The sequence below is a fragment of the Choloepus didactylus genome, chromosome 7, assembly GCF_015220235.1.
Source record: "Choloepus didactylus isolate mChoDid1 chromosome 7, mChoDid1.pri, whole genome shotgun sequence".
Taxonomy (NCBI): Eukaryota; Metazoa; Chordata; class Mammalia; order Pilosa; family Megalonychidae; genus Choloepus; species Choloepus didactylus.
The window spans coordinates 514,570-540,550 of NC_051313.1; the positions used below are offsets into that span (position 1 = coordinate 514,570).

Genomic DNA, 25,981 nt, shown 5'->3' on the forward strand with positions numbered 1-25,981 from the left:
TACAAGGGACACATGCCCACACGTGCCCACACATGCAACACGCACACACGTACATACCTGTGCAAGCATGACACAAGCATTTGCAACAATGCACACATGCAACACATTCCACACACACACAACATGGGCACATGTGCAACAATGGCATACACGTGTAATGCATGCACACTCATGCAACACATGCCCACACATACCCCATGTGCAACACATGCCCGCACATGCCCACACATGCACACGCGTGAGCACACATGCAACACGCACACACATACATACCTGTGCAAGCATGACACAAGCATTTGCAACAATGCACGCATGCAACACATTCCACACACACGCAACATGGGCACATTGCAACAATGACATACACATGTAATGCACGCACACTCATGCAACACATGCCCACACATACCCCATGTGCAACACATGCCCCCATGTGCCCACACATGTACACTCACGCACGTTTTATTTACTCCAATGGCAACCTAAGGAGATAAATCCCAAGTAGGAACTATAGGAGAAACTAGAAATGGATAGCAATTATCCTTGAAAAAATCGCTAATCAAGGCATCGAACAAATATCCATGAACACAGGCCTCTCCGTATCTCTCTAGTTCCCCAGCCTGGAAGGGAAGTATCAGCTTTTAACACCAGGGTGGTGCCAGGTGATTAATTAGGTAAGAGAACACTTTAAATGTGCAAAGAAATAGAGGCACGCAGGACGGTGGCGTGTGGCTGGTGGGAGAAGTCAGGCCTGTTCCGAGGACCGGGCCCGGGTCCTGCCGGGAGACCTTGCCACAGTTGGGGGCGTTTATTCCAGTTACTTTGTTTCTGCCAAAGGCAATGGGGGTGGGGGCGTGGGAACCACAAAGGGAAACATTGTAGCAGAAGGTTGTGTTTCAAACTTTTAACAGGGATAGCATAAATACCATGCAACAGGAAAAAAAGTAAGAAAAACATATTACAAAATTTGCTATTGAGAAATTAAGGCCAAGTAGCAAATGGAATAGATACAATGTTAATTGTTTTCAGTAAAAATATTGTCCCTTATAAAGTCAAATACACTTGTGCTCATTACTGTAGGAAGGACCCTTTTCTTCCTTCTGTTTTTCTTACAAATTAGTAAAATTAATAAGGGGTAAAATCTTTCTGGAGGAAACCCCACACCTGAGCACGTTCTCTTATTGGCCTGCACTCCTGCTGGCAAGTTTGCCAGGGGCCCAGCAGCCGGCCAGGTGGATGGAAATCAAGGTGTCCCCTCGAGGGCTGCAAGCAGCCTGCGGTTCCTGCGGCGAGAGCTTCCGATGCCCCCCAGGGCTCCCGGCCGAGGGTGCACAGGTTGCGCTGACCCGCGCCGGCCTGTCTCCTGCAGGGGCCGCTGCCCGGTGACATGGTGGGCGGACGCAGGAGGGAGCCTGCCTGTTCCAGGGGAGCCCGAAGGCACCTGGCTGCCCCGGGTGAGGAGGCAGCTCCCTGGACGGGGGCCTGGCGCTGCCGCTCTGGCTGCATTTTTCTTTAAAACAAGCCCTCAAAAAGCAATAAATAGAGTTAGGCCAGAATGTGAGCACTAGGCACACTGCAGATTTCCGGTTAAGGCCTTTTGAATTTGAAACTGCATGCCTTTGAGAAAAAAGCGTAGGTCCCTGACGTCCGGGCACACAGCACGGTGGTCTTTGGGGGCCCCTCTGAGCTGTCCCACCGGCCTTGGGTGACCAGGAAGAAGGGTGGGGTGGAGCCGGGGCCCAGGCGAAGGAAGAGGGGTGGGCGGGCACCGCGTGGGGTGTGAAAGCCTAGAGGCCTCCAGAAACAGCAAAAAGCCGTGCCTGGGGAGAGGGAAGTGGGATGTCACAGGCTCTGCCTTTTTTTTTTCCTTTAGGGAGAAAAACAACCTCTGAATCAGAGTGTGATGTGGTGGCCGTGACGGCACATGACTGAGAACCCCGCTCGGCGGTTTGTGGGTGGAAGCAGCTGGGGCTGGCGCAAGCCTTCCTGCCCACTTCCCACCTCCCCATCTTCCCAGTTCCCATCTGCCCACTTCCCACTTTCCCACTTCCCATCTGCCCACTTCCCACCTGCCCACTTCCCACTTCCCACCTTCCCACTTCCCACCTGCTCACTTCCCACTTTCCCACTTCCCACCTGCCCACTTCCCACTTCCCATCTGCCCAATTCCCACCTGCCCACTTCCCACTTCCCACCTTCCTACTTCCCACCTGCTCACTTCCCACTTTCCCACTTCCCACCTTCCCACTTCCCATATGCCCACTTCCCACCTGCCCACTTCCCACCTGCCCACTTCCCACTTCCCACCTGCCCACTTCCCACCTGCTCACTTCCCACTTTCCCACTTCCCACCTTCCCACCTGCTCACTTCCCACTTTCCCACTTCCCACCTTCCCACTTCCCACCTGCCCACTTCCCACTTTCCCACTTCCCATCTGTCTACTTCCCACCTTCCCACTTCCCATCTGCCCACTTCCCACCTGCCCACTTCCCACCTTCTCATCTGCCCACTTCCCACCTGCCCACTTCCCACTTTCCCACTTCCCATCTGCCCAATTCCCACCTGCCCACTTCCCACTTCCCATCTGCCCACTTCCCATTTTCCCACTTCCCACCTTCTCACTTCCCACCTTCCCACTTCCCACCTCCCCACTTCCCACCTGCTCACTTCCCACTTTCCCACTTCTCATCTGCCCACTTCCCACCTGCCCACTTCCCACCTTCCCACTTCCCATCTGCCCACTTCCCACCTGCCCACTTCCCACCTTCCCATCTGCCCACTTCCCACTTTCCCACTTCTCACCTGCCCACTTCCCACCTGCCCACTTCCCACCTGCCCACTTCCCACCTGCCCACTTCCCACCTGTGCCACCACTGCAAGATTCACACTTGCCCGGTACACTGCTCCAGGGCCTGCACCGAGCCTGTGACACTAGCCAGTGGTGTATCTTAACCAAAAATTCTATGAGGAGACACTGATACCACTGTGAAGAAAGAAATTACTATTTCCTTATTAATTATGAAAAAACTTGGGTTGAGGGCGGTTTAGAGATTTGCCACGGCCGAGCTGTGGCTGGTGCAGGGCCCTGACTCCCGGGCCAGCGCTCTCGGCGACCCTGTCCCAGGTTCTCCGCTCCTCCCTCTTCACCCCTCTTCCCGCTCAGGAGTTCCGGAGGGCAGGGGGAGAGGAGGGAGGGAGGAGGTTTACGAAATGCTGGTGGAGTTCGGAAGGAGGTTTTAGCCTGGAACTTAATTCAAGGGCGTCCCACTCTTCCTTACGGGCACTGAGAGACGGAGCGGCCCTGAGGTGAAGGAGCCAGCTCGTGGGCACGGGCGTGGCTGTCGTCTTCAGGTCTGGGGAACTGGCGCCGCACGCCCAGAACATTTTCTGATTTGGGTCCCCCATACGTCTCCAAAGAGGCTGCACAGGAAGGAAGCCTTTTCTCGATGCTGAGATGCTGAGCCACTCGAGCTTGGAAGCGGGGGTTGTTTCACTGGTGCTGCCAGCGGCTTGGCGAGAGCCGACCCTGCAGCCCCCTCCGAGCCGAGTGTCCCCAGCTGGTGTGAGCCTGGGGTGCCCAGAGGTGTCTGTGTCCAGGGGTCTCTTTCACAGCTGCTTCTCTCAGACCAGGCTTCAAATAAAATCTGATAGACGGAAATTATGAGCATTTGAACCACACGGACCAACACTGACTTCAAGGACTCTCATCGGGATTAGGAGCAAGAGGCTGAGTTTTTCTCTGACCAGTGGGCTCGTCATGGTGATTTGGGGAAGGCAGAGAACAGGGCTGCATTAAGGAGACGCCCCTGCCAGTGGCTCTCCCTGGTCGCCCACCTGATGAGGCTCACTGGGGTGGCCCCATGCCGATACGCCTTTCCCACCTTAAAACGGGGAAACCAAACTCATTCCACGCATGAGTCATCCCCTTCCTTCCCTCCCGTTGACCCTGTTGTTTGAGACAAGTGGTTTAACCGAGAGCTTGGAGCTACGGGCTGAGGGTCAGGAGAAGCGGGAGGTTCCTTTCGGGTCCCCTGACAAGTTGCTAATGATCCTTGGCAAGCGCCAGTGCCTCGGGGTGGCCACGCGGGTGGCAGCTGTGCTCTCCGAGCTGCTGCAGCACGTGGTGCGGCTCCTCTACACCTGGAGAGGTGGGTCCATGGCCCTGACCCCGAGCCTGGGTGGCCTGTGACCCAGGAGAAGAGGTGCCACACACTTCCGAGAGCCAGTCACCAGGAGACCGGCCAGTCTCTCCTGGAACCCGGCTGTCACGTGGCGCGGAGGCCCAGAGGGCGCGGCTGCACTGGGGGTCACAGCTGCACCAGGGGTCGCAGCCCCCCGCACCAGCCCAGGTCCCAGCAGGTGCAGCACCAACTGCCGGAGGGGTGGGCTGCCCCGGACGAGCCTCTAGCCTCCCCACTGCCGGCCACACCTGCCTGAAACCCCAGGTGAGAGCTGCCTGCAGACTAGCCCACAAGACACCAGTTTTGGTCACTTAGCTTTGGGGTGATTTGTTCGCACAGCAATAGGTGACTGAACAACTAGTCAACTCCCATCTCTCACTTATTCACTTTTGTAGCTTTAGCAGCTTTTAAGGTGTTATTATGTGTAATGTACCTTAGAGGCGGCCAGTGATGCCACAAGCTTAAAACAGTGGCTAACCTCTGTAGGTTTCCCCTCCCAAATATATACACACATACAGACACACACGCATATATATATATACACACCCATAAACATACATATACACACCTACATACATTACACCCCTAATCATGCACATGCACACATCAGTATATACACATACATGTACACCCATAAACATACATACACACACATATATGTATACCAATGTACATACATAAACATACATGCATCACACCCATAATCATGCACATACACACATCCATATGTACACATATATACATATACTCATAAACATACATATACACATATATGTAATACGTGTGCTTTTGTCTATGTATGTGAGTATATGTGTGTATACATATACACATGCATTTATATAGAGAGAATGAATCTGCAAGTACACTTCAGACAGTTCAAAATCCTGCATCATAATTTTTCAAATTAAACTTAGAACTTTGCATTTCTGCTGACATTCTTTTTTTTTTGCTGAAGTTGGTTTTTAATGACAATCTTACTGCTTGTGGGCATTTCAACTATGAATTTTGAGATGAGTAGTGGAAGCTGAGTTAGAGAGATCTCATCATATTCAGATAGCTGAATGGCCAAGCAAATCAACTGTGAACTGTCGCCCTTACTGCTGATAAATGTCTTTAATCCCATTCAAATACATGCCAGTTTCAAGGCTATTTATAATAAGGTTTCTCCTCCATCATCAATTCTATTCATGCATGTTGCCAAAGTTACCCAACTTATTCTCCCTCCTTCCAATAAATTATCAGAATGTGATTAGTAATAAATCAAAGGTACTTGACTCGGGCCCCCACTACCTCTCAACAGAAGCAGATTTTTAAAATGCCTCCAACTTACACGGGCTGACGATAACAGCGGCATCGTGTGAAGGGTCAGTGCGTTCCGCTGACTTGGTTGCAGAGGAAAGGCTCGTGCGGGTGTGAACCGGGCACGGTGACCTGAACGGCAGAGCGGATGACAGAGAAGGAGCTGGACGAGGCAGAGGCCAGTCTAGGGAGTGCGGGCATGAGCTGGGTCCAGGGTGCCCGCAGCACCACACACGGCCTCCACCTGCTGCAGGGAAATCTCCCCCGAGTCCATGCCCCTTCCACACTGACCCTGACAAACAGGCCGCTGCGAAACAGAACTGGCCGTTATATCTGCGTGGGGCAGGGCGATTTGGGGGTCTCAGCCCTGCTCCCGAGGGCTCCTTGAGCACACGTGCAGACAGGACCACAGATGAGTTCTCTCTGCAAAGCTGGGGCACACGGCAGCGGCGTGTACAGATCCAGAGCTGGCGTCACTCACCACCAGGGGAGCCGACTGAGGGGCAGCGTTGGGGCAGGTGCCTCTCTGGCCATGAGACTGGCCGGTGTCGCCATGTCGCTGTCCCTGGGCCCCTCGCCCTGTGCTCTGAATCCCACTCAGAGCCCTCGGCCCCATGTCCCCTGGGCGTCTGTCCCTCGGAGCGCGGCTCTGCCCTCACCCGGGGGGCTCCCACAGCCCTCCCACTGGGCTCCCAGGCGAGTGCCCCTTCTCCACCCCCACATCCCCTGCAGTTGTCCACCAGCCCCTGGGTACCTCCTTAGTCTCCACGATCCTCCCTCCTGCTCACCGCCCACAGAACTGCTCCTGTCCTAATCCTGGGGATTTTCTTATCCACGCAGAGGGTCCCCAGTGTCCTGGCCCCCCCGGCCCTGGCCTGCTCGCTCCCAGGCGCCGTGTCCTGCGCTGACCTCCCCGCACACTCCAGGGCTCGCCGGGACCTGGGCATTCCCGACAGGACCTGGGCACTCCCGACGGCGGCCGCAGCCTCCCTGGCCACCACCCCCACCTCAGGCTCATCCCCGAGGGTCCCAGCCCTTCGGCCATCAGGTCCTGGGGCTCAGACTCCTTCTCAGGCCCCCACCCGCCCCCAGGCCCTCATGCCCCAGTCGGCTGAACATCAGTGTCCCTCACTGGGAAACACCCAGCGAGTGCCCCAACTCCCTCAACCTCCTCACTCCCACAGCCCTTTCGGGTCAGCTCCTACCTGCTCCCCACTGCGGGGGGATGGAGACCCCACGCCCAGGGCTCCCTCCAGCTGCAGGGCCGAAGGCGGGGTCTCGTCCCCGCACCCCTCCTCCCTGTGGTGGGGTCTCCTCCCCTGTGGTGGGGTCTCGTCCCTGCACCCCTCCTCCCTGTGGTGGGGTCTCCTCCCCTGTGGTGGGGTCTCGTCCCCTCCTCCCCTGTGGTGGGGTCTCGTCCCCGCCCCCCTCCTCCCCTCCGGCAGAGGCCCCTGGGGAGCACACTGAGCTCATGGCGCAGCATTCCCGGGAAGTGAAACTTCATGGTACATAATTCCTTTTTCCAATGATGTAAAATTCAGTTTACACGTGAAGGGTAAATGGGAAAAGTTATTCTTTTAGTACTTTTTTGGAAGTTACTTCTGCTTGTGAATTTAAGAGGTAATTCATCAAAATTCAGAAACTTGAGCAACCCAGATGTCACTCCAGTTGAATCTGAGAGGTTGTGTGCTGATAGTCAAACATCCGGGCGGGGTTCCTCATGAATTAAAGGACAAATGGGTTTTTCGGGAGAAGTGGCTCATCAGTCTCAGCACTTAACATCCCCAATCTTCTCCCGAGCAAACCGCTGCTCTGCCTGGGTCACACTCGATGGGCCAGTGTTGTTACCGGAGACAAATAAGCACAAAATGAGCTGCGGGCAGTGCCTTCCGCTCGGCCTCATCTTCTCTCCCCGGCGCTGCTGGTGAATTTGAGCATAAAGCACAGTCGAATACATACGGTTTTTCTTTTGCGTTTTCAGAGAGTAAGTCCCACTTGTAGTTTGACTTGCATTACTTCCTTTCTTGGGGGAAATTTAATATGTGGCTCAACTCTAAACTCTATTTGTGTATAAAAAATCGGCCGAATGACTGAAATGAAAGCGAGTGACTTTTGTGATCTGAAGCACTGCTTGCCTCCTCACAGGTACCCTCCCCTTGTTGGTCTAGCTCATGGGTTTCCCAGCCTGGATTCTGTCTATCTGAGCCAAATGCATTCCTCAGAGGTGCTGCAAACTGTCAGCAGGGACAAAGATGACGGTGATGACATGTGTGAGCCTCTGGAATTTATTGAGAAAAGAAAGTGTCAAAAAAGCACATTTGTTGATATTAAAGTTAATTAACTTAAAAATTAAACTTAACTATTTTCAAGCAAAATATGGGGAAGAAAGATAATATTTTTAATACTGGAGAAGCATATTTCCATTTCCTGAAAGTGTGAGATGCCGGGTAATCAGCGTCACTGTCCGATATTAGTCCTGACAAGTGACTCGGTCTCCACGAGCCCGTTGCATCTGCAGGTTCTCCTAAGACACTTATTTCTCTTTCTCAAGCAGAGGAAAGGATGTGTAACACATCAAATGGGCAGGCAGTGTTTGGACAAATTTGGGATTTACTGTTCATAGTCCAAGCACTAAGATCCTGTTGTCCTTTATATTTTAAATAAAAATTAATGTTTGGTTAGTTCTCTGTAAAATGTAAGGTTTTTTAAAAATAAATGTGTTCAACTGATCAAGTAAGTTCTTAAAAATTCATTTATGTGGTAAATCACATTAATGCTCTAACATTAATCAAACTTTGTTTTCTTGGGACACAACATTCTCATCATGAAGTATTACCCTTTTATTACACATTGCTGGATTGACAGTTAATATTTGTTTAAATCTATATCCATGAGAGGGTTTAGTCTATAATTATTCCTCCCTCATAACCAGGTAGCTAGGTTATCAGAGCTTCATAAAATGGTTGGGGAGTGTGCCTCTTTTAATATATCATGAATTGTTTATGCATGATTGAAATTATTTATTTCTTGGATGCTTTGTAGAATTTGCCCCTGAAACCATTTGAGCTAGAATTTTCTTTCCTGGAGACTTAACTACTTACTCAATTTCTTTCCTGATAAAGCAATTTTTTGGTTTCGGTATCTTCTTGTATCAGATTGCTTAGTTATTTGGGGATGGTGTGGGGTGGGGTAGATTATCTGCTTCACTTAATTTTTCCAATTTATTGGTGTATAATTCTTAATATTCTCATATTATTAGTTTTAATTTCTGCATAGGCTGACACATTCTTCTACCCTTCCCAGTTTTGTATATGTATCCCTTCTCTGCCACTTTTTTCTTAATCATTGTGCCCTAAGTTTGCCAATTCTTTTTCATTGTCTTACATTCTTTTATTCATTATAGTACATATATGCAGATCTATTTTATGTACAATAATTGGGTTCTATCAAATAATCATACCAAGGCATTCTATTGGTAATCTCCCCCCAACAGATTTAGGTAAAATTAGTTTTCTGTGCACTTCACATCAAAGGCTACCAAGCACTTGAGACTTGGTTACTGATTTCAGTTTTGAGGCCATACACACAATTCAAAATACACATTAACTGGGTTAAGTCAATAAAAGTGGACTGAATGAAACCATAGGATTCAGAACAATTAAATTGTGCATTTCACTTGCACTATAGCCGTAACATCAATAGCAAATACTGTGCGTAATCTCACAGCTCTTTTATTGTGGTGCGAAGTGCGTCTGGACATCTAAGGCGGCTGCACAGGGTGAGCAAACAGCCGATGTGACCAGCTGGAGGCTTCGCCAGGGCTCATTCCTTTTCTGTCTCTCCTTTCTTGGGCTCTTGTTTCAGTTTTTATTAGCCACGGCAGCCTTGATCACATCTTCAGCCAGCGTGGAGCAGTGCAGTTTCTCAGGAGGAAGGCAGCACTCCTTGGCGATATCTTTGTTTTTGATGGTCAAGCCTTCTTCAACTGTTTTCCCTTCACCCATTCAGTGGCTGACGAGCTGGAGATAATCACAGAACCACAGCCAAATGTTCTAAACCTGACAGCCACAGTCTTCCCCTTTTCATCCACTTGAATCTGTAGTTTCATTTCATCACCACAAGCTGGAGCCCCCACTAATCCAGTCCCAACATTTTTAAATGTCTTGTCAAGGGACCCCACATTTCTAGGATTTTCATAATGATCAACAACCTTCCTGTGATGGACCAGGTGGGGGCGGACAGCTCCGCAAAAGCAAGGCCGACCCAGCCCGCCTGAGATGGCCCACTCCAGCCGCCGTCATCTTGCCGGGATGAGCTTACCGGTTTGCCAATTTTATTAACTGTTTTTCAAGTTTTGTTTCAGTTAATCATCTTTATTATATCTTTTTTCTATTTCATGAATCTCAGCTTTTTAACAATTATTTCCTTCCTTCTACCCCAAATGAGATATTCTGTTGTTCTTTTCCAACTTTGTAGGTTAGTTGCTCATTCGTTTTTTCAGTCTTTCTTTTCTAAGGTAAGAACACTGAGTTCTAAATTTTTCCTTGCGTCACTTTTGTCACAGCACACAAATTTTAATAAGTGGGAGTAATCATTCTGTTACAAATTTTGTCAAATCTATTCTGTCATCCATCCATCCAGCCATCTACTCTCCATCCATCCTTACACCCACGTTCCCACCAACATCTATCATCATCTGTCTCTATCACTTTAGTATTTATCCTTAGATTGATGGGATATTTAGAAGCAGTTATGACTTTCCAAACATATGGGATTTGCTTGGTGATCTTTTTTACTTTCTGAATAGCAATGTGATCAGTGAACTTGGTCTTCTTGACACAAATCACTTGATTTTTTTTTTAGATTGGTTTTAATCCTATGAACCGATATGTGATTAAATTTTGTAAACGTTTATTGTATGCTAGAAAACAATATATATTTATAAATTTGTTGGGAAGAATATTCTATACAATTCCTTAGATCAAGCTTGTTAATTGTGCTTAAATCTATATCCTGACTTTTTTTTTGTCTGCTTGATCTATCATCAGCTATGAAGAAAGATATATGAACTGACTCTTCTATCATTCCATTATCAATGCTTTAATTTTAGAATGTATTTTGTCTTAAAAGCTGAATTAATTTGATATTAATAGAGCTATACTAACTTTCTTTTGGTATTTTCTGCTGCTTTTGTTTTCATCATTGACTTGCGACTTTTCCTATTTGTAACTCTTTAGTTGTCTCTATTAAACAATATTTACAAGCATGTAATAACAATCTTTGTCTTTTATCTGGGAATTTAGTCCATATAATGTCATATATTTGCATTTATTTCTATTTTTCTCTTTTCTATTTTTTATTCATCTCTTTTCTTGCCTTCTTTTATTTTGAGTGCTTTTCTTATTCTATTTTTCTCTTCTATTAATTTGGCAGTTGTATGTTCTTTGTCTACTCTTTTAATGGTTATCCTAAATTTTTACATGCATCCCTAACTGACAATGTTTGAAATTTATATATATTTACTCTTTCTCAAATAATATAAGGGTCTTTCACTTTCTCTCTGATCACCCTGCTTCTGACTTAAATGATATTATTGTATATTTTAGCAAACTTTTAGGCTATCTTTACCATATAAGAGATTATTGTTATTCTTTTATAAAGTCATTTAAAAATTTACCACTTTTCTTATTCACTGTTGCTTCTTGAAGTGCAGCCATTCTATCTGGAATCAGCTCCCTTGGCTTGAAGTGCATCCTTCTGAATTTCTCCAGTGGAGGAACATGAGTGGGAGACTCTCAGCTTTGTTTCTCTAAAGCTATCTTTATTCTGCCTTCTCTCTCTTTCTCTCTCTTTTTTTTTTTTATTGTAGAATATAACATATATACATAAAAGGGACAACTTTCCAAGTGCAATTTAACAAGCATATTTTGCCTTCTGTCTTAAAAGCATTTTAATGGCATGTGCAGTTGTTGGCTGGCTTATTTGCTTTCAGCACACGGAGATGTTCTCCCACTATCTGGGTTCCTTGTTCCTGCTCAGAGAAAGGCTATCAATATGGTTGTGGTTCCTTCGCCGTAAAGGGCCTTTCTCCCTGCCTGTTCTGCAGTTTCACTATGACATTTTGAGTATGGATTTCTGTGTATTTATTTATTCTATTTGGAGGTTGTAGGGTTTCCTGGATCTGAGGATTAGTAAATTCCCCATTCTTTATACTCTCTCCTCCTTGGCCTCTGATTAGACCAATGTTAGTCCTTCTTATTCTATGCTCCATGACTCTAAACTTGTCTTTTATATTTTCCACCTTCTTGCCTCTCTGTTCTGTAATCTGAAAAAAATTAATGTATTTTTCAGTTTCATCATTCTCCATTAAGCTATCTAATATGCTGTCAATCTTAGTTTTGCAAAGCTTCTGGACCCGCCTAATGTCTGGTGTTTGCTTAGTGTTCTCAGGGGAAATTTTTCTTCTCGAACTAGCTAGGCAATTTTCTTTGCTTCCCCAGGCTGTGGATGGGTGCAGAGGAGCTGGGTTACCTCGAGGACACCTTTACACTGATGTGGGAGGTGTTACTAGGAGATGCTGGGCTGGGAGGGTCCCTCTCGGTCAGTCCTGTCCATCTCTCGGGCATCAAGTTCACGATCAACTTGAGCAAACTCCCAGGGTAAATGCTGCCTGCAGTGATCAGCTCACATCTCCAGTTCCTACTTCCAGGAGTTTTTGGTATCTGTGGAGTTTCAACAGTCCTGCCAACTCACCTAAGCACTGAAAGCTTTTAAAAAAATCCATCATTTTCAGTTGTTTTCAAAAGGAGGGTCTATTCAGGGTGTATAGACTTGACGCTGCCAAAAACAAAACTTGGAGCCTTCTAAACACTTGCAATAACCATATGTATTAGTTAGGGTTCTCTAGGGAAACAGAATCAACGAGAGGTGTCTCTGATTATCAAATTGTAAAAGTGACTCGCGCAACTGTGGATATGCACGAGTCCAAATTCTGTAGAGCCGTCAACAAACTGTCAACTCCAAGGAAGATATCCGATGAACTCCTCAGGAAACGAACCGGCAACTTTGACGAACTCCTCAGGAAATGAACTGGGATCTTCGATGAACATGTTCGATGAACTCCTCAGGAAATGCTTCACTGGACAGCCGAAGAAGAAGTGAAGGTCCTCTATCTCTCTTGCTTATAATTCTTCAACTGATTAATTGGATTAAATCCAGCCAATTGCATTCTCTCATTGTGGAAGGCACACCGTTTGGTGAGTCATCAGTCACAGCTTCAGCCAACTGACATGATTTAATAAACCAGCCTGTCAGTTTATTAACCAGCCTCAAATGTCCTTGCAGCAATGGTTAGGCCAGTGCTTGCTTGACCAGACAGCTGGGTACTATCACCTGGCCAAGTTGTCACATGAACCTAACCATCACACCATATCTTGGGTTGATGTTATTTGTTTAGCAGAGCAACCATATCAAAATAATTACAACCTTCAAAAATGGTACAGTAAAGTATATATTTTCCACCAATCCATTCTGTAGTTTGGTCTTCATTTTATAAGAATATCAATTTTCATGTTTCAAGAATGGAAAATGATTATTTGATCCTGTTAGATCTTTGGGTTTTTAAATAAATGAGACTTGATTGCATAACTTATTTTCAGAAGCCTAAGCCAAGTGAGATTTAAACACATTGCTTATGTTTTAATCTGAGACATCTAGAAATTTACAAAAAATAGTGAAAAGAGTGCTAGAAATTAGTTATATTTTTAAATGAATTCTTTTTCCCTTCTTGGGGCATGAAAAAGCAAGGGTTTTGTGTTTGAAATTTATGTTATTCCCTTTCTGTATGTTAATGTAAGAATGAAATAATTGAAGACAATAGGAACCTCCCCAAGGTTCCACCTTTGTCGCATGGAGTCGGGAAGGAAAACGTTTGCCCTCAAAGATTCAGCTTCCGCATAAAGGACCTACATCTCCGGAAGCTTTTCACTGGGACAGTGCTTGTCTTGAACAGGGTGTGGGTGTGAAAGACACGGGACATCATTTCCTCAGCTTAATAATCCATTTAATACCGTCTTTCAGTCCCATATCATGCTCAGTAAAGCAGGAATAACCGGGCCTCTTGCTGACGCTGAGCTTTGCTGAATGGTTTGTTGATAAAGGGCAGTGGCGCGCTCTTTCCAAGTCTGTCGTGGGGTCTGCTTGGCCCTCCCCAAGCCGGGCTTCCGGGAGTGCTTTCACAGACGCGAGGCTGGGGCTGTGGGAAACGGCTGTGGGCCTAGCTGCTTCCAGAGAGAGACGTGCTCCAACCCCCGCCTCAAGTGCATGTGCAAGCAGAAGAGAAGACACGAACCAGAGCCCTGACCAAGAAGCCTGCAGAGGAGCCAGGCCTGTGCAGCCAACTTCCGGCTGCACCTGGACACACGATGACTTTGTCACCACTGAATTCCTATGAGAGCCATGCTCACCTGCAGGACACGGCTGTCTGATAAAGAGAGGAGTCGGTGGGACGCGGCTCACAGGTAGAGAGAGGAGTCAGGTGGGACGCGGCTCACATGTAGAGGAGTCAGGTGGGACACAGCTCACAGGTAGAGAGGAGTCAGGTGGGACGCGGCTCACATGTAGAGGAGTCAGGTGGGACACAGCTCACAGGTAGAGAGGAGTCAGGTGGGACGTGGCTCACAGGTAGACAGAGGAGTCAGGTGGGACGCGGCTCACAGGTAGAGAGAGGAGTCAGGTGGGACGCGGCTCACAGGTAGAGAGAGGAGTCAGGTGGGACGCGGCTCACAGGTAGAGAGAGGAGTCGGTGGGACGCGGCTCACAGGTAGAGAGAGGAGTCAGGTGGGATGTGGCTCACAGGTAGAGAGGAGTCGGTGGGACGCAGCTCACAGGTAGAGAGAGGAGTCAGGTTGGACACAGCTGTCTGATAAAGAGAGGAGTCAGGTGGGACGCAGCTCACAGGTAGAGAGAGGAGTCAGGTGGGACACAGCTCACAGGTAGAGAGGAGTCAGGTGGGACGCAGCTCACAGGTAGAGAGAGAGGAGCTGGCGGTCCAAGGCCCACAGAGTGCCAATGGCTGGCCCCCAGCAGCCCAGTGCCCCCTCACCCCCTCGGGCCTCCATGGGGCCCCCGCTGTGCTCTGACCCGAGTCCCGTTCACAAAGCCGCGTGGCAAATGCTGCGGCTCCTGGGTCTGTGCCCGTTGAGCGTCACCGAGCGTTTTGGAAGCTCCGTTGAAAGGAGCCCTGAGCATGCTGAGGAGGATGTGCTCTTGCGAGGCCCAATGTCCCCTCTCAGGGCTACTCTTCAAGTCCCCTCTCTCACAATGTTAACATTGCTAACGAATGTTACGGACGTGTGCAAGGCTGTCCTTTCCTCTTTGGAACCCGGCTTTGTACTCCACGGAATTGCCCGGCCAACTGTGATCAGTTTCATCAAAGCATCTGCAGACACAACACAATGAAATCACAAAGCGCGGACTTCTGGGACAAGCAGATCTCTGGTCTCCACCGGGAACACCCACAGTCAGCCCAGGTTAGTAAAAGGGCATCTGCGGGGTCAACTGGAGATAAAAAGGCACTAAAAACAAGGGCAGTTTGAACTTAACTGGGGGATCAGCAGGAAAACAAAAGAGCTCCTGTGTCTAAGAGTTCAGGCTTGCCTGATGATTACCACACCCCCACATAATTGTCCTTGTGCTTGGTGCTAACTAGAAATCCCATTAAATCGTTTTCAGGATGTTTTTAAAAAATTTCAGCATTGCTTGTTACAAAGCCTCACACAAGAGCCTGCATGTGAGACGGGGACAGAGGCAGGAGGGAGGCCCAGCAGGGTGGGCTCCTGGGGTGCTCGAGACCCCGGGGCCACCTCCTCCAGCCTCTCTTGGCACCTGCGCTTGAGAGAGAGAAGGATGCTGATCAAATGCACAAATGCAGCAGGACCTGCAGGATAATGAACGAGCACGAAAGGATTTGTTGCCTCAACACAGACCCGAATCAAGCTGAAACTTAGGGAAAAATCTTGCATTAGGTCAGATTCAGAGTACATCTTAGCCAGGAGATACAGCTTGGCCAAAGTTCAAATTGAACTGAAAGTTTCAATTTCACCAAAGGCGACATGGTTGCTTTTCAAAAAGACAAAGATTAGGCCATATAGAATGAAATGCTGAAATATAATTTTTGCATCTAATAGAGAAGTGTTTAAAATAATTACAGACCCCCTGGGCCTTCTGCAAGTTGCCCACCCCCGTGTGTTTGGGGGTCCTCTCCGTCACCTCTTCTAGTGTAGGATGCGGCTGCTGCAACCTCTTCTAGTTCTGAAAGTCTTTCCTTCTATCCTACGGTGTGTTTGTATACCTGAGTCAGTGCCTTTGCAGGGGTACTCGGTTCTCCAGGCTGCAGCAGGTGAGGCTGGAGACAATTGGCTCTGCTGCCGAACAAGCATCCTCAGCTCAGTAACTCAGAGCCGCTGCCCTAGCAGCTTCTCTCATATTTCATGATTTGGTTGAAAACCCAATATGGTTAAGAAAAAGATGTGCATAAACAAAGCATAATTATATTGATTCGTGTTCAGCTGATAGAGATTTATCTGTCCTCAAGGCATAATAATGGCTGAGATTTGCCCGTGATCAATAACTCTTGAACCAATAAATCTTGATAGAGGCAACAGAAGCCAATATCCACCTAAACTTTTTTCAAAGTGCTGTTACAATATGCTGATGGCATGAAACACATGAGCACATAAAACACAGTCTCCTGAGTTTTATGTTGACACTGCATTTGCATTCTCCGAGTTAACATTCTAGATTCCAGTGACATACAGCAACTGGCTGATCAAGGGAAAATTTGATAACAGGGATTGAGAGAGCGTAACACATTTTTAGAAGAGCAGGTAAGATGAGTGTATGTGGAAGTACTTTGTTAAAATCTGAATGGTTTGGAACTGCAAAGCATAACTGTTTGTCTACAGAACCCAAGCCCTGCACTGTGTCCTTGCAAAGGAGGCCAAACAACTCGGTAAGAGAGCAGGAACAGAAACAAGAAATGAGAAGCCATGAGGCCAGGGTGCAAAGGAAGAGAGGAAGGCGAGGGACAACACCAAGGTTTACAGGGTACCGGCTTGTGCTGGGAGCTGGGGATTTTCTGGTGCATCTGATTCTCACGACACATCTCTGAGGCACGAGGCAAGCATGAGCCCAGCTCCAGCTGCTGCACGGCTGAGGTCTGGGCCGAGCACCTGCTCTAAGTTTCGAGCAGCAGATCTGGACTCAGAAGCCCACCTCAGGCTTTCCTGTGCCCCGCATCCTTCTTGGTGCTTCCCACAGGCCTCGGGTGCACCCTGAAATGACCGTCAACAGTGGGGTCGATGCGCATACAAAGGCAGGTAACGGAGTTCGTTTGCCCCTTGGAGGGGGAAGACTGTGGTGGCGGAGGCGGGAGAGGCTGAGCGAAGCCAAACGGAGGGACCTGGCAGCTTCCTCAACACCATCCTGGACAAATGTGGACGTCTCCACGCTCCCCGGGGAGCCCCGGCCTGCAAGGGGATCAAATCCCCAACATGCAGGTGGACCTGTCTTCATGTATGGAGCTTTCCTGAGAACGTCTTAAAGACAGACTTCAGTGTTAGGAGTTTCTGTTTTCTGAGAGAAAAAATGTATTCTAAAATCTCCAATTAAACATCCCCTTCTAGATCAAAACATTGCCAATGTATTTCAAGTCTTTTATATATACGTTCTTTTAGTCATTTACTTGATACTATCTCTTGAACAACCCAAGTAATATACGAATGTACATTGCAAACTTACAGACAATACTGAAGTATTATAAAAAGCAAGAGACTTCCACACATCTCACTCCCATCCCCACCCTGGGGTAACCACTGACATGAGTAAGTCTGGGGTGTGCTAGCCTATGCAACACTGTACATATATTTCTAAGCATCTACATAAAAATATGCAAATATATAATTTAGAGGAGGTTTTAAACATGAAAATACCATGCTTCAATTTTGTTTGGCTTAAGATCAAAAAGTATCTCGTTGAGCTAAAGACTCTTACTCTCAGCCTCCATTGGGACTTCTGCCCCTATGTGGGTGGCAGGTTTAAAAGATTACGCTTCTTGCAGTATCAAACCAGTAATTTTCTCCAATTTTCTACTAATTTTTGGAAAACAATGAAGCAAGACATGCAATTATTTTCGTATCTTGGTGCAAACAAACACTGCTGTGCAGACAAAGAGGGAAGACGGCTAAAGCACAGCCAGCAGCTCCCAGACAGTGCCTGACGTGCAAGAGCTTAACGTCCTTGTTCATCAGCGACTCTGGCTCCAGCACAGCAGATGCAGTTTGAGCATATTAGTGCACATTGCACAGAAGTCCAAGTTGTTTTAAATTCAGCCTTATAAAGCTTGAATTTATATGGAAAGTAATTTGCAAAACCATAGAAATATGTTTGTGCAAAGGAAAAAAGGTTGTTGATAAAAGGCAGTCTTTCAAAAAGCATGAATATTCTGCATTCATCTAGTGCATAAATGTATATCTATATATGTATGTATGTCAAGTTTTCAAGCTAATTTATAACTACAAACAGGTCATCTGCCTGCAAATATTTTGTCTTTCATGCATTTAATAGTCAGGTCTTACTTTACAATTCATTACAATTTTTCTTGGTCTTTGCATGCTTCAGATTGTTCCCATTTCCTAAAGCAACATGTACACTTAGTCTCAGAGAAGAGAATGTGCTTAAGGGTGAATCTAAAAAAGGAGTCAGCACCAAACGCTGATGCTCAGCCCCGCTGGCGACCCATCCAGCGAAAGTAACGTTGTGATAGATTGTTCATGGGAAACTGAAGTAATTACCTTCATTCTAATATTCCTATTTAAATGCATGAAAAACTGATTAGCTGAGGCAGACCTGTATCGAGCAGAAATGGCAACCTCTTAATATTTATGCTAATGTAAATGACATTTTACACAGAGGTTAGAGGTGATGTATGGGCAAGAAGCACACAAAACTCGCTTCCTTATGCGAGGCTGGCTCAGTCAGGGTGAGACGCAGAAACCCACAGTCTGTGTGTGCAACACACGTGTGTGTAGAACACCAGACACTAATGTAGAAGTGGATCCTTCCCAAGGTCAAAATCTAGATTTAAAAGTAGATTAGAATTCACTTTCAGCCTGAGGTAGTCCAAAGAGAATTTTGATGGAAACTGGATAAGGTTTAATGATTTAGCTGGCTCAGGGCATTACATACACCTTACCTGTAAAGAAATTCAAAAACGTTAAGAACAAGTCATTTCAAATTGCAGTTGCTGTCTTAAGCAAGGCTGAGGAACTGGGCTTATAAATCCCATTTAATTTCTGCACCATCGTTTCCACGTGGCTGACCCACAGACGAATGCGGCTCCTGCCAGCTTTCCAAGCAGCTCCCCAGGAAGGACACACAACAGCGGGCACCTCCCGGGGCAGCGCAGAGACCAGATGAAACACAGAATTGCTCTCGGACCCACTGCCGTGGTGGGAGTGGTGTCCTGTCACCGACAGACCCCAGACAAGCCTCGGGTTTAACTGAAATTCCGCCGCCTGAGTGAGGACTTCAGATGCTTCTCTTTTTATCTGCTTTGAACTCGCTTTTTCTATCAAAAGAACAACTGTGCTATTGCAACATCAGCAATATAAGACTACACAAAGCTCTGCAACTAGAAGGGCTCATTCCGCGAGCAGTTACGACACAGGTTCGGGGACCCCGAATTGGGCCCAGTGAGCAGGGGGTACAGCAGCAACTCACGTAACCTCTGGGTGCAAACCCGCGGAGGGCACTGGTGCTGGGCTCACGTGTGCTAATCGTAGCGGTGGTTGCGGTGCCACTGTGACTGAAAGGAATTTGGCTTTCACATTTAAAAATGGAATAAACCACGATGTAATGCACCTGGGGAAAAGAAGCCTCCCAAAGAGAACCCATGTGAGGTCCGACAGACGCGGCTTTCACCGTTTACAGCTGAGAATGCCACTCACCTGATTTGTCCTCCTAAATTACAGCTCCCAGAACACACTGCCTGAACCACAGTTTTTTGCACCTGAGTGTATTTCTTTAGCCTTTCACTATTCACTATTCAGCATTGTTTTCTGTGTTTTCAGGTTCAATTCTGGGTATTCTCAGCCCTTACCCCAAGGGCTGCAAGCCCTTTCCAGGGAGGTGCCGGCATAGTAACTTTTTTTTGAATTAATATTGAACTGCAAACAGGGAGAAAGTAAGAGAAGTTTCTGACTAGTGTCAGAAAGGCTCTAGTTCTAGACAAGAGACCCTCTCTTTGCAGATAGGGAGTTGGGAGCAAAGCTTTGTTTTCTCTCTTTCACATGGATTCGGGTGTTTTAATGTTATACTCTCGGTCCCATAACCGTAGAGACCTTCAGTATTTGTGTCTTTGAAAAGCACCTCGGAGTCTCGTAACATTAATAGAAATGGAAAAAGTTGAACTATGTTTTGGTAGGTACTCTGTGCAGGCGTACATGTGTTCCATATGTGAATTGTGTACACACACGCGTGTGTGACCATTTGTGTATGTGTATGTATGTGCAGGTGAGTACATATGTGTATACACAGGTGGGAGTGTGTGGCTTGTATATGTGTGTATGAGCATGTGCACGTGGTGGTTGTGCGTGTGTGTGTGCACACGTGAGCGTGCAGGTGCGTGTACTCAGAAGCCTCACCTGTGCTGCTGTCCATCCAGCTCCCCTGACTCTGCCCGCTTTGCCTCTGGGTGTGTGTGCGTGTGTGCATGAGTGTGTGCATGTGCATGAGCATGTGGTGTCAAGTCCAGGTGGGGAAACAGGCCATCTTTGTGCCCCTGATTCCTGCGGGAGGGGCATGTGACCCCGTGCCATGCCTGTCATCCTCTCCTGGAGCGACCCCAGGCCGTGGACCCTCCCGGCAGCAGCTCTGGTCCCGACTGCCCCGGCCCCTCCTCCCACGAGGACCCCGCCCTCCAGGAGAGGGGCACACGTGTTCAAGCCGGACAGCCGAACCCGCGTCCCTGGTGGCTGGGGCAGGGCGAGAGAAGCCAGGGCTCTCCGAGACGGCCACGTCGCAGGGAGTCCGTCCTCCACCCGCTCCCCAAGCTGCCCCAGGGGCTGCACACTTAACGCTAAGGGGAAAGCGGGGTCCTGGCTAAGTTCAGCTCTCCTGCTGGAGCCCTCGGGAGACGAGTGCTTCCTCCAGGCTACAGCAGGCCCCCTTTCCCATCCTTACCAAACAGCTCTGAAGTTTCACTTCATTTGAAATATTCTACTGTGACCACACACACTGCTGATGGGACGCATGGATTAACGGAGCAAATAGCAGCTTAAATTTAATTTAAAAGTAGTTCAGGTAAAGACCTAGAGAATTAGAGCTGGGTTAAGGACAGAGCCCACGGTGCCCTGCCCTGCCTGGTTAGTGCCTTCTGGGGTCAGAGGGGAGCCTGGCTGAAGGACGACTGCACGAGTGGCTCCTGGGTGAGCAGGTGCAGCCCCGAGGCCTCCTGTGAGTGGGCGTGTGCGGACAGCACTGCTCCCTGCCGGCCCTGGTTCCAGGCTCTACTGCAGGTACAGGCTGCTTGGAACAAGGAATGCACGCTTACGACAAACGAGGACGAATGTTTTCTCCAAGCCACACTGTGAGTCAAAGAAAGGCTCTGAATTCTCTGCTCTGTGCAGTTACTAATTGACGGTCCTTGGCTTGTCCTGTCTGTGGATTTGACCCAGCTACATCCCATTATCCTTTTTACAGCACTTGGAGGCAAATCTTTATTTATAATCGGACACTTTATCCAACTCTAGGTCGTGAAACTCACTTAGGCAGTCTTGATGGATACAGCATCCTTGGGATTTACATTCAGAGAAACTTTTAGGGTAAACATTCCCAAGTAGAGACGGCTGACCAGCCTCTGTGCCCGGGGCAGGCCTGGTGCCTGAGGTGGGTGATGGGCCCCGTCTCACTCTCAGGCCTTTCTCCCGTCGTGCTTTCTTACCCCAAGCCTGTGCATCGTCACCCCAGCTGTCACGACTGGCGATGAAGTCCACACGACCGCAGCACAAGAGCTCGCCGCTGCTTTGCCTCCACTCCCGGGTGGCACAGACACAGGGTGTGTGGAGAGCCAATCTCGTAACATTTAAGGGCTTCTCTCATTTTTGAGCAGCATGGACCGCCGTTGGGAGGTTTTGTAAAGCGGGGCCTGCTGTGGGCCTGGCTGTGGCTTCCTTGTCTCCCTGACGGTCGTGGGTCCGTCTGCCCCGTTGGACGTGGCAGGTGGTGGCCCAGAGCTGAGGAAAGGCATCTCTCACTGGCAACGTGACCCAGAGAGACAGACGGAAAAGGCAGGTGTCTGACGCGTGAACACAGAAACTGCCTCCGGGGATTAGCTGGCCAGGACATGAGAAATCTCCCCCTGACGTTACTGAGAAGCACGGAGGAGGGGAAGGTAACCCTCAGACCATCCGCACACACTCCCCCACGAACACGGACCCAGGGCTCACAGATGCGGCTTCATTCACTGCTTTTGCTCATAACGATTCATGCAACAAGCCCATGGACCTCCTGCCCTGACCAGGCCCTGGGGGCCAAGGCGAGGGGCGGCCTGGGCCCCGAGGATCCTGCAGGCGTCCGGAGCCGGCAGACGGGGCCTCGCCCCCTCCTGCAGGGGCTGGGGCAGCTGCTGTGCTGGACATGGACACGGGGCGTCCACGGGAAGGACCACGAGAGGGAGCTTCCCGACCCTCGAGCTGGGAGGTTCCCCAACAGGTACCAGGGCTGAGCAACCCCGCAGCGTCACAGGCTCCTCTCGGAGGTCTGTTTTCTACTAACAACCATGAGGAAAAGCCACAAACATAACTTGGAAAGAGAGACAGACTCCCCAGGGGCCGCACCGAGTGGGGGGCAGCTACGCAGCCTGTGAACAGCCGTGCGCTGTGGGACGGACCTTCGCTCGGGTCGCCTCAGACCCGTCTCCAGAGCAGCGCCTGGCACCAAACGCCTGCTGAGTGCAGGGCGAGCGAGCGAGAAACGCAGTCGAGGGGAGACCCGCAACTCGCCTTTCCTAGAGGAGACCCAGACGCATTTTACCAGGACAATTCTTACGTGTTGCTCCGGCACCGCTGGTCGGCTGCTCCGGCACTGTTGGTCGGTTGCTCCGGCACCGCTGGTCGGCTGTTTTGGCACCGCTGGTTGGCTGCTCTGGCACCGCTGGTCGGCTGCTCCGGCACTGTTGGTCGGTTGCTCCAGCACCGCTGGTCGGCTGTTTTGGCACCGCTGGTCGGCTGTTTTGGCACCGCTGGTCGGCTGCTCTGGCACTGCTGGTCGGCTGCTCTGGCACCCTTGGTTGGCTCCTCCAGTACTGCTGGTTTCCTCCCTTGAATTGCTTTTGAACCTTGTCGAGAGGTGGGTGGGCATATTTGTGTGAGCCTATTTCCTGTTTCTCTGCTCTGTTCCATTCATCTGTGTCTACCCCTGTGCCAATACCCTCCCCCCACCAGTATTGATTAACGCAGCTGTAAAATAACTCCTGAAATTGAGCAGACTGATTCCTCCCATTCCACTCTTTTTTTTTTTTTAGAAGTGTTTTATCTATTCTGATTCCTTTGCCTTTCTATATAAATTTTAGAATAATCTTCTTTATATATACCAAAAATCTTGCTGGGGTGTTGGTAAGAATTGTTTAAAACCTAGTTTTGGGGAAAACTGAAATCTTTACTATGTTGAGTCTTTCAATCCATGAACATGGTGTATCTCCCATTCATTTACTCTTCTTTGATTTCTTTCATCAGCTTTTTATAGTTTTCAGCATACCAGTCTGTAAATGTTTTGTTAGATGTCTGTCTAGGTATTTAATTTTAAAGTGATTATAAGTACTTTTGTGCTTTTAATTGGGCATCCACATGTTCATTCTATGTTTATCTTGTATCACGTGACCGTGCTGAACTTACTTATTATTTCTAGTTGCCTTTTTTTGGTAGATTCCTTAGAATTTTCTACATAGACAATCATGTTACCTACAGATAGGGCCAATTTTATTTCTTCTTTTCAGAACTGTATGCCCTTCGTTTCCTTTTCTTGTCTTTTTGACAGGCTAGAAATTCCAGTACTGTGTTGAATAAGACTGGTGAGAGCAGACATCTTTTCCTTGTTCTCAATCTTAGGGGGATATATTCAGTCTTTCATCATTAAGTATAATGTTGGCTGTAGGTGTTTTGGAGGATGCTCTTTATCAAGTTGAGGAAGTTCTCTCTTTCCATTTTTCTGAGAATTTTTAAAAATCAAGAATTGGTGTTAAATTTTGTCAAACACCTTTTCTGCATCAGTTGATATGTTCATATTACTTTTCTTCTTTAGTCCGTTAATATGTTAGATTATATTAAGCCTGCTTTACATTCCTGGAATAAACTCCACTTGGATATAGTTATAATTCTTTCCATGTATTGCTGAGTTCTATTTGCTAATATTTTGGTAAGGATTTTTGTGACTATCTTTATGAGAGATATCGGTCTGTGCTTTTTGTTTGTTTGTTTGTTTGTATTATCTTTGTCTGGTTTTGGTGTCTGGATAATAAATGGTTCATAAACGAATTGGGAAGTTTTCCCTCCTCTTCTATTTTCTGGAGGAAGTTGTATAGAACTGGTGTTGATTTTTCTCTAAACATTTGGTAGAATTTTCCAGTAAAACCACCTGGGCCTGGAGAGTTACTTTTTGGGAGTTTAAAAATAATGTTCAATTTACTTAAGTATAGGGCTATTCAAATTGTCTATTTCATACTGTGTTTTTTGAGGGTTGAGGTAGATGGTGTTTTTTGAGGGTTAGTCCATTTCATCCAAACTGTCAAATTTTTGTGTGTAGAATTATTCATAATATTCCCTTGTTATCCTTTTGCTGTTTGCAGGGTCTGAAATGATATCTGCTATTTCATTCCTGATATTGGTCATTTATGTCTTTTCTTTTTTCTTTGTCAGTCTTTGTAAATTTTATCTTTTCAAAGATAGTACCCTTTGTTTCATTGATTTCCTGTACTGTTTTTCTGCTTTCAATATCATTGTTTTTTGGTCTTATCTTATTATTTCCTTCCTTCTGCATGTCTTGAATTTATTTTGCCCTCCTTTTTCTAGGTTCTTGATTTGAAAACTTCACCTTTTCTACTGTATGCATTTAGTGCTATAATTTGCCTCTCTTCACTAATTTTGATGTTGTGTTTTCATTTTAACTCAGTTCAGTGCATTTTTAAGTTTATGTTGAGACTTCTTTGATCTATGGATTACATAGAGGCGTGATTTTTAGTTTCCAAGTGTTTGGAGATTTTCCCATTATCATTATGTTATTGATTTCTAGTTTGTTTACATTGTAGTCAGAGAACACATTTTGTCTGATTTCAATTCTTTTAAATTTGTTGAGGGCTATTTGTTGATCCAGGATATAGACTATTTGGGTATATATGTGCCATGGGCCATTGTAAAGGATGGGAACTCGGCTGCCATTGGTAGAATGTCCTGTAATCGTCAAGTAGATCCTGTTGGTTGATGGTGCTGTAGAGTTCTGTATCTTGATGATTTTCTGTCTATTGTTCTAGCAATTGTTGAGAGAGGGGTATTGAAGTCTTCAACTATAACTGTGGATCTGTGTATTTCTCCTTTCAATTCTATCAGTTTTAGTTTCACGTATTTTGTGTCTTGATGGTTTTTCAGCTGGAATCCACTGATATTACACTGGACCTCTCTTGGTGGGTGGTAAGGTGTTGGGAGGGGAAGTGTGCTATTGCCTTATGATTAAATCTGTCTTTTAGTGGCCCTGTATTTCACCAGTGTTTCTTAGCTCTCTCCTCTTACATGAGACAGGAAGGCGAGAGGGGATTGGAGTTGGGGGAAATGTCCTTCCTCAAGATAGAATAAGGCTCTGGAAGATCTTTTTCCCTGGAGAGCCAGCCTTTATTCCCTGGGCATATTTCAAGATGATGACTCATCCCCTCTCCCTGACAGCAGCAAGAGGGTATCATACTTGGCTCTTCACTACGAGAAACTGGTGAGGTTCCTGGAGATAAACCTCACAAAAATGTGAGGACCCCCTGAGACTGGGACCCTCAGGAGTTCCTCTCTTAAGCTAGTCCACACTGAGCATCCAGGAGTTTATTAAAATTACCATTTTAATCTTCCTACCCATTTATGTCCCCAGCAGCTTCTACTCTCTGTAAGCAGATCTCAGCTATGACTTTCTGGATTCATCTGTCTCTCCAGATTTCCTCTGTGACCTTAGTTCTCTGATAGGTCCAACAAAAGCCATTGATTTTCAGTTTGTTCCAGTTTTTTCCTGTTGTAAAAATGAGAGCAATCGTTTTAAGCTCTTTACATTTTGGAGCTGAAACTGGAAGTCTGCTTCCCATATTTTGCAGCTCTGTGTTTTGGTACATACATTTTTAGGATTGCTATGCTTTCTTGGTGAATTGACCTTTTAAAAATCATTGTATAATGTCCTATTCTGTCTTTGGTAATTT

The 25,981-nt window shown here is 47.3% G+C and overlaps 1 protein-coding gene and 1 pseudogene across 3 annotated transcripts in view; both read right to left on the reverse strand.

Annotated features, from left to right (window-relative positions):
• Positions 1 to 25,981, reverse strand: part of SAMD5 (sterile alpha motif domain containing 5) — a 521,996-nt gene that overhangs the window by 86,463 nt on the left and 409,552 nt on the right. Inside the window, exon 3 of one of the 3 annotated variants that reach the window (XM_037843637.1) lies at positions 14,751 to 14,920. The exons of the other annotated variants lie outside the window; for them this stretch is intronic. Coding sequence (XP_037699565.1) covers positions 14,912 to 14,920 — 9 coding nt within the window. The 3' untranslated portion in view covers positions 14,751 to 14,911. Of the gene's footprint in view, positions 1 to 14,750; positions 14,921 to 25,981 lie in introns of those variants that run through there. 3 annotated transcript variants of the gene reach the window in all.
• Positions 9,304 to 12,418, reverse strand: LOC119539825 (annotated as a pseudogene).